The sequence below is a fragment of the Sinocyclocheilus grahami genome, unplaced genomic scaffold, assembly GCF_001515645.1.
Source record: "Sinocyclocheilus grahami isolate Dianchi unplaced genomic scaffold, SAMN03320097.WGS_v1.1 scaffold65.1, whole genome shotgun sequence".
NCBI lineage: Eukaryota > Metazoa > Chordata > Actinopteri > Cypriniformes > Cyprinidae > Sinocyclocheilus > Sinocyclocheilus grahami.
Window position 1 is genome coordinate 1,915,582 of NW_015505244.1, and position 9,827 is coordinate 1,925,408.

Here is a 9,827-nt window from a genome sequence, read left to right on the forward strand (position 1 = left end):
GGATGGATGAGGACTGTTTCCTGAACCAGTAGCCTAATGCGTCTGTGGCACAAAGGCTGTTTCTATAAAGTTGGGCAGTTACAACTTTGCAAGGACAGTCTGGCGCTTCTGACTCACAGCCTGTAAATACGTTTTTTATATTTAAATAATTTGCTACTGACGATTCAAACGGCGAGTTTTGAGCAGTGTAGAGTAGCGCTTGTTGTTTGTCGTTTCTCCGATCACAAATGTTTACGCAGCTCGATACGCAATGCAACTCGTAAAAAGACAGAATAAGTCATTATAATCAATAATTATGTCCCCACTGGATGCAACAAATGCCTCATTTGTAATGGGTTTTATTATACACAAAATATTGTTATTTTTAGCAACGCCATATGACCCCTTTAAGCAAATTCACATAAAGACAACTACTAAAAACGGACTAATGTTCTTATTTACAGCATAACACCATGCAGAAATTTCTTCTCAGCTCACATATTAGTACTGGAATGCTGCAAACACAGAAGCAGAGTGATACCACAGTAAAACATCCCAGAACTGTTGGAACATCACAAAGTTGTGGAAAAGAACTAATCGCTGTATAACATAATGTCTTTAATGTCATAATACTTAATGAAATTATATTGCTATCTTACGTTACAAAGCATCAGACAAACATCTTATTGCTGTTGATTTAAAGGCCTCTTTTGAGTGAACTGTTAATATCATTACAGGATGCATAACATCTGCATTTTCAAGCCCATCTGTATTTTCCATTACTTACATACATACTCATGACCCCAATATCTTGTTTACCATGCAACTACTATTGCACAAAAGCTTAATAGTCTTAAACTACAACACTGGGCCTAGTGGGGAAGTAAATTCAGCCAGCTTAACTGACAACTCTCAGGCAGAGTCAAGGCATTTCATTTACACACTGCTGTGCAGGTAGGGCTTTCCAGTTGATGAATGTGTCAGGATCACTTTGAGCCCGGCGTTGATGTAATATCAAGTCATTGACTGAACATCTGTGGATGGATGTTACCCACTGACCTGTTTTCTGGGACTCCAATACTTACAGCCAGACTGACATTATATTATTAAATCCAGGCCAGCTTGCTCCTGTCACACTTTTTGAGGCCAGCTTGTTTCAGTGTTTGTCCTACCAGTCTGACTTATATTACTATTCATCCTAAAAATGTCTATACACTTGGCGCACTAACATAGTGGCGCACAATAAGTGATCAAATCCTGTAGATTTTCAAAGTAAGCATAATACTACCTATGTTTCGTTTTAGTGCGTAATATAGTACAGCATTAAGGTTCAACTCTGCATTTCACACTCACAAATATGATATGCAAAGCAAGCAGCTTTTAGAAGTATGACAGATGCTGTATTATGTCTTCATTGTCAAAGCTGAGCTGGAGGACAAATTCCTGTAACTTCTTTTTCATTCAATGGCTCACAAGGCTAATCCTTTCTATTTTAAGAATCAACCAGGCCACAGATTACCCCAACACATGTCTACATTTGTATTAAAACCAAGCTGAGTATATTTGATATAAAGATGCAGACTAAGAGAACCATTCCTTCCAGTGAGCTGTTAACTCTGGAAGATTTAGAGAGATTTGTTCACAAATTGAATTTCACTGAAAATTTAATTTTGGCCAATTGCTAACAAAAGGACTTTTCTGACATGATCAATAAATGCGGTCAATGTAAAGAATGACATAATTTTAGTTTTTTGGATTTCTCTACTACCTAAGGCATAATTTCTACCTGATCCAACCTTTAAATATTTTGTTCATAGGTGTAACAATGTAGTCAGCACATGAAATCATAGCAATTAGCAAAAGACAATGATTCAATCAAACAGTCACCCGTTTTTGCCATTCGTTGCACAAACCCAAACTTGGGATTCATAAAACGTAAGTAAACGGCTACCTGCACTTTGAGAGTCAAAAAAGAAAAGAAAAAAAGAAGCACATCAGGCAACACAAAAGTAATAATACCCGTGACTCCTGGTGATATCTTGAGGTCTTCTGAAGCAAAATGATCGGTCTGTGCAAGAAACTGAACTTTATGTGCAACAGACTTCTGTATTCTGTTAACCTGGTCCGGTTCAAGCGTTTTGCATAGGCTATGCTTTGTTAAATATGAAGCAGTTTTACTTAAGATGCCTTCAAAGTAGATACCAAAGATTATTATAACCAATGTCTATCACATATGCGGAATGATATCTAAAAGTTTTTTTATTTTTATTCTTTTCACTAACATTTGGATATAAAATTGAATAAAACGTCAACAATAAAAACAGCTAGCTAGTTTAACTGATTATCTTAAAAGTCCATAGATATCGCTATTATTTATTACGGCTGTTAGCACGTTCTCCGACAAGCGGAAGCGATGGACCTGTTTTCTGGGTTTGGTCAGGTGACGTTTGACATATACCCCATTGGCCTCAGGCAAATGGGATGTCTTATTTTTTACAGGAACTGGTTCTTTCGGACAGTTCATTTCAATGAACTTGTTCAAACAACTGATTCACCAGATTGTTACGTACACAATGACGTAACATAGAAGCAATTATATTATTAAAGCACCCAATAATGATGTGAAATGCAAATGTTTACTGTACATGTCTAAAGCATATAAATTGATTTAACTAGACTTAATCAACTCGCCTTTTTACATAAACCATGAGGAACCATAAACACTTTTATTTGGCTCCTTCATTTCTTCAAGTGCTCGGTTCACGCATGCTCAAATCAGCAGCTCATGGGTTCTCCAGTCTGAGTCTGAACCGTTTCCTCAGTTCAGTGTACTGTAGGAGTAACTGAAGTGCTAAATGAGTTGGCAAGAACCAGCATCAGGATCATATACACTGATATATTGGCTCATTTCAGTTTGGTGTGACTGTCGGCCACATCCAAAAGTGAGTTTTGATTGAGCAACTTGTAGATCTGTTTTGGCTTGAGCTGTAAACTGATTAAGATAGTTCAGTCCCATTGGCTATGGATTACAGGTAATGATGTTGTAAATAATGCACAGACCAATCATATATTGTCAGATATTTCAAATATTTTGTGTTGCCTGATAATCTTTTCAATCTCAACGTGATGGTAGACGTTGACATTTATGAATCTCCAAGGATCATGACTTCAGCTAAAAATCTTCTTTATTGTTCTTCTGAAGAAACACCTACATCTTAGATGGCCTGAGGGTGAATAAATTAACAGCAAATTTTAATTTTTGGGTGAACTATCCCTTTTAACAATTCATCGACTCTGAACTGAGAACTGTCTTGTTTGAACATGTCCGATTCGATTCGTAATGAGCCGAGAACCAGTGAGTGAGTTTATGAGAAGGGTCTGGCTGCAGCCTCGCACTTGCACTCTCAGACTTGCACTCTCAGACACTTGCGCTTCTGCTAGCAACGTCACTTGCAGGCTTTATTTTTTATTTTGTTCTAATTTTTTTATCACTTTTTGTTCGAATCTCTCAACATTTTACTACAGTAGCCAGGTGGTGAAGACAAGAAAAAAGAAACTAAATTACGAAGTCACTTGCAATCGCCACTTGCACTCTCCGCTACCTGCGATGTCACTTGCAATCGACACAAATCGTGCGTGTTGCCAGTGGAGACAAGAAGCTATGGTGGTGATTAAACGATTACAACTAATTTAGTACTATAACATACAGGGTCCTGCAAAAAAAAAAAACAAGACCCTGCAAATCCGTGGCCACAGAACAGCAGAATATGAACGCATGCGCAGAGTCTCTCGTTAAGCGTTTTGCTCCTGTAGAAAAACATAAACACTTACACTTAACATGGCTTAATGTATTAAGATGCTATTAAAATATCCACAAACCCAAACTTGGGATTCTTAGACAAACAAACCAATGTTTTAATATTGTCACAGAGCCACAGTGTTTACAGCTGGAAACTGACCTACTAATGGCTCACTAGTATGTCTGTTTGTTAAACATCAATAAAATTACATACGTCACCTTAAACACACACTTTCACCATCATCTGATGTGCAGCAACTGGAAGCATCTCTCTTATTGTCATAGCCATGTAAAATTAGCTTGTCCAGGGTTTATTTTTAGTCTGCTGCCTCCAGCTGTGTGTCAGTGTGATGAGACGCTGCTGACACACTCTTACTGTTCACACTTAAATAGGCCAGACTGACTGTGAAGAGAAAAACAGACATGCCAGACGCCTTCAGAAAACCCCCAAAAACCAGCCGCACTGCTTTATCATGCCAATAACACTGTGAAATAATTACAATTCTGCACATTTTCAAGTTGGAAGCTGCCTACTTCAAGCCAAATCCTATGAATACACTTAAAAATGCAGAATCGAATCATCAATCAAAATGAAATCTCATTGTAAACTGAATTGAATCATTCCGAATTTGCAAAAATTATTCTTGAATTGATTCGCTGTCTATTCACACCCCTAGTAAAAAGTGGTTATCTTGATTTCGTATAGTTATCTAACTGACAGGGTGGGGTTGACAATATCATTTAATCAATTTTAACTGACCATCATTTGATGAATTCTTAAATCTCAAAATTGACCTTTTAGTCAATGCTGTTTTCTGTTGATGCTTGAACATAAGCTCACATCTGGTAATTGCTCTAAACTTTGTGTTTTGCTTCTTTTTATATGAAGCAAAGTCTCAGGTCTCAAATTCTGTCAGTTTTATTGTGAAATGTAATCAATAAATACCATTTTGGTGCTCTTTAATGTGGCAGACTGCTGTAGCCGCCTCAGTTAAAGCAGCAGCTTGTTGAAAGATACAGTACAACTTACAGAAAAATATAATGTGTATTGTAATTGCTAAATCAGTGTTTTAACTGCAAAATAGATGTCAGTAAAACAACTGTAATCAATATGTCATGTAATGTTACATTTACCTCAGGAAAGCCATTCAATGTCCAAGGTCGATAGTTAGCCTGAAAAATAAACTCTAGAGAGGAATTAAAAAAATAAAATAAATAAAAAAATAAAAAATTACACATTCATTATATTTTTCCTTAACCTGTAATATTATAGAAATGTACCTACCAACAGGTTCCCTGTGTAGTTTAGTAGCATTTAAATTGTGAAATCTGTATCAATACTCAGCCATACTAATTGAGACTGTTTTCCTCATATTTACCAACTGCTAGTTCCACTAAATATTCTTGGCCAGGGTGAATACGTCTTGACAGTAATGCCTTGTGTGTGTGTGTTGACTTTGCAGACTGGACTAATAGTGGCATGCTACCAAGGGTATGTGGATGTGGTGACTGCTCTCTTCCAGTGTCCTCACCTGGATGTGAACTGGCAGGACAATGAGGGCAATACAGCCCTCACCACCGCTGCCCAGGCGGGTAAGAGCGATCAGACAACCTCAATCCAAATCACAACCTGCACATATTTACATTTAGATAACCGTAAAGTTTAAGTAATAGTGAAAACTTCCAAATGCTACTAGAAATGTACTGCTGAGTGCCCTAGAAATGTTGTTACATATTCAGCAACTGACTGCATTTCCATAATTCACCTCAACAATTGCAGGTCACATCACAATCACTAACTACCTACTCAACTACTTTCCCGGGCTTGACATCGAGAAGAGGAACTGCCACGGTTTCACCGCTCTGATGAAAGCTGCTATACAGGGTCGAGTGGAATGTGTCAGAGCCCTGATGCTGGCAGGTACTCGAGCTTCAGATCACTGTGTAACAGACTGACAGACGTGCCAGGAAACACTACAATATAAAGCAGCTGTCATATGATTAGCTACAAGACAAGGATACAATGCAGACATAATCAAACCACAGATTTACTAACTGATTTTAAAGGGATAGTTTGCCCAAAATTGATACATTTGTCATTATTTATTCACTCTTATGCCATTCTGAATCCATATACTGTTATTTTTTCTGTGGAAAAAAATGCAGCTCTTGCCATACAATGGGAGTTCATACAACTATCTTACAAATCTTCTGAAGTCACACAATAGTCACACAAAAGTGTGAGGAACAGAATAAAGTTTTTTTCATTATCATTTTTGTTTTATTTTTTGCTTTTATTTTGGCTTTGTTACTTTCTTTTTCATATTTTATTCTTTCATTTTTGGCTATACTGCATTTTATGCATGATGTGTCATAGGAATAATACTTATTACAAAAATATTTATTACTATTCATTTTTTTTAACATTTTATTCATTTTTTCAGTTTTTTTTTCTAAAGTGAATTTTATATTCTGACCTGTGAAGTTACATTTTATAAACAAAATGTGCCACCCAAATAATATTTTTTACGAATTTTTATTATTATTATATGATCATTAATTAATTATGATGTTTGTTACTGTTCTTTATTATTATTATTTATTAAAAAAAATTCTAAATTGATTTTATATTGTAATGTGAAGCTCCATGGTATGTATAACATTTTTCATACAAATAATATTAATTAAATAAATATATTATTATCATTATTATTTATCCCCTGAAAATCTGTGAATGACTTAAATGCTGTATGGCTTAAGAAGATATGTAGTGCAAGAATGTAGTGAACAAGCCATATGTACCACTTTTTTTGGTGTGTTTGTTGTATGGCAAAAGCTGCATAATGATTCTTCAAAATTAAATTCTTTTGTTATAGTCAACTCAATTATAGTCAATAAAAGGAATAATTACAAAATAACTGCTTAACTAAATTTTACTGCTAAAGTTACTACTATTTTGAGTGTTTCTGCATGACGCTACAACGGTCAGGTAGCACATGAGTTCTAGGAGGATGCGAGCACTTTTTACAAGTTAGATTTATTATGGTAATTCTGACATGGCGTGGAATAACCTCATAACTCCAATCACACCATCACATTTGCTTTCTTGATCAGGAGCTGACATAGAAGCCAGGGACAACGGGAGGAAGTTCACTGCGCGAGAATGGGCCATCTTCACAAGCCGCTATGACACGGTGTTTGCCATGACGCGGCTGATGCAGCAGCCATGTGCGGATCAGTTCAGCGACACCTATCGGCCTGAGTGGCCCCTTCTGCCCGCGCTGGTGGCCAAAGCTCAGACGCCCAAAGGCTGCATTCAGAAAATTTCACAGACACTGGGGGACTTCTTTGACATCAGCAACGTCACTGAGGCTTCAGAGGACGGGGTTCTGGATCACATGGTGCGCATGACAACAGCACTGGGGAGCCCATTCATTGCAATGGCATGTCGAACGGTGTGTCCCGGCAGCCCGCCCTGCGTTGGAAAACGCAGTTACTCTGTTCAGGAGATACTAAAAAAACAACGAATTGAGCAGCTGAAAAGTCTGGGACCCGAGCGCCTCGAGAACTACAAACGTCTCTTCCAGAACTCCCGTGTCCTACTGGTGCCCAAACCGAAAGATCGTCGTGCAAGTCTGCAACCCCAGGCCCAATCAGATGGCTCCTCCTCTTCCTCACCGGCCATCCGCAGGGCCAGTCTGCTCCCCTTACACCTACTGAGGAGGAGCAGTGTTAGGCCAGGTATGGTGGTGCCCAAGCTGAGGATTACCAAGGCACCCACGGCAACCTACATGCCGGAGAAAGTGCGGCGGAAAAGCAGCTGTAGAGACGACCAGTTCCTCCAGATACCAAAGTGGAGATATAAAGAACTGAAAGAGGAGCGAAAGAAAGCAGAGGAGGTGGAAAGGAAAAGATTGGAGGCCATAACAAAGAGACAACTCACTACGGGCAAAAGGAAATAAGTGTGTGCAAACATACTGCTCACCATTTAATACTTGAAATGCAATTTTGATATTGGATTCCAATTTATTCTACTATTTATTGTTTTGTTTTTTAAAGAAGACTAATTTTTATAATGTTAAATGATAAGTTAAAAGATGAGTTTAATGATAAATTAACTCCTATTTACCCTATTTAAAATGTGAATGATTTAAAGTGAACAGCTCCTTTAATTCCATTTCATGTGTTTGATCATCAGGAAAAAAGCCAACCAGATCAGCTAATATGGGTGCGCTACTAAAACCAGATGCTACTTTATGTTTACATCCTTAAATTGATTCTTTGACTTTTAGAGTTGTCCAAATGCTAACATTGTCTCAGATTTAACAGTAGCATTGTGAATGTATTTAACAAACATACTTTTTCAATACCTCAATTTAAAACTATTTTTATAAACATTGAAGATGTTGATGGTATTTCGGCAGCAGCCATGCCTGTATTTGCACACATTTCAAATGCTACAGACAATTACCAGCAAGTAATGAAAAATGGGAAAAGAGGTAGTGATATCTTGAATCAGCATCTTATTAGATTTTTTTTCTGTACATGTATTTTAATATTTATTTATACTACTAAAGCACTCTAAGGTAATTACTTCAACGACCATGTTCTGAAACTATAACTGTTCAAGAAATACAATGTATTATATTTTAGAAAATGGTATTTACTACTATATGGTGAGAGTGGGGTTAGATGCGTCATGCTTGCACACTAAATGATTGGCTTTTGTGTATCAAGGACCAAACTTTCACAGCTGCCTGTGATGGAGAGATGCGTTTAAAAAAGGCTAAACATTTCTTTGCATGTCAAATTAAATAGTTCTACATGTAAGGTAAAATGAAAGCCAACCCAATTGAATACAGGTATACACACTACTGTTCAAAGTGTAGGGTGAGTGAGATTTGTTTTATAGAAATTAATAGTTTTATGTAGCAAGGACTCATTAAATTGATCAAAGGTGACTGTGAAGACTTTTATAATGTAACAAAAGATTTCTATTTACAATAAATGCTGTTCTTGTGAATTTATGAGGAATCCAGAAAAATATGTATCAAGGTTTCAACATTGATAATAATAAATGATTCTTGAGCAGCAAATCAGCATATTAGAATGCTTTGTGACTGAGTAGTAAGTGTCACATTGGAGTAATGGCTGCTGAAAATTCAGCTTTGCCATCACAGGAATAAATTGTTTATATATATATATATATATATATATATATATATATACACACACACACACTGTAACTGTAATTATATTTCACAGTATTACTGTGTTTTTGATCAAACAAATGCAGCCTTGGTGAGCATGAGACTTTCAAAAACATTAAAAAATCTTACCAACCCAAAACTTTGTAACGGTCTTGTATATTGGTGAATTACTACTGTAAAAACATATGACTTACTTAGCTAAAGATTAGCCATGAATTATATAATTTTTCCAAAAACAATAGCTTTGGGGAAAGCTGTGCCAGTAGCTCCACTAGTAGTGAAACTGAACATTGCCTTCAAATAAAGGAAATACTGTTATTAATACAAAATCTGAAAATTAGTAATTATTCTGACTATTCAACCTTATCCTGGGTATCTTGGTATGTGAAAATGCAAATAATGTGCAGCAAAGTAAAACTTTACAAAGGCATTGCACTGTACATTAGTAAATATCCCCCCAAATTATTTTAATTTGAAATGAAAATTATTTCCCAATGATTTCTTATAATTTAATTTATAAGAGAGATCCTGAAATTTTAGCCATATTTGTTTGATCTCCAACTCATTCCTCCTCACAGGAGGCAGCTAAAACGTCAAAAGTGGCACAGCTTACCCCGCTCTCCCTTATGGTTTCTTCAGAGCTGGAAACAGTTAATCCAAATTCATATCACAACAAATCTCAGGTATGAACACTTCTGTTTAATTAAAGAACGTGCAGTGATATCGGTTTGAAATGTCTTCTCACTGACCGTCACGTCATTTAAACAGCACCACTGTGCCTCGATGTCAAGACTACACAAAACACACAAACAGCTGATTTCATAGAGATGTCAAGACCA

At 36.7% G+C, this 9,827-nt stretch overlaps 1 protein-coding gene across 1 annotated transcript in view; it reads left to right on the forward strand.

The window, feature by feature from the left end:
- LOC107584982 (ankyrin repeat domain-containing protein 33B-like) overlaps nucleotides 1-8,978 on the forward strand; it is a 14,965-nt gene extending 5,987 nt beyond the window's left edge. The window contains exons 2-4 of the mRNA XM_016271783.1: nucleotides 5,242-5,371; nucleotides 5,559-5,699; nucleotides 6,893-8,978. Coding sequence (XP_016127269.1) covers nucleotides 5,242-5,371; nucleotides 5,559-5,699; nucleotides 6,893-7,740 — 1,119 coding nt within the window. The 3' untranslated portion in view covers nucleotides 7,741-8,978. The remainder of the gene's footprint in view (nucleotides 1-5,241; nucleotides 5,372-5,558; nucleotides 5,700-6,892) is intronic.
- Nucleotides 8,979-9,827: the final 849 nt, after the last annotated feature.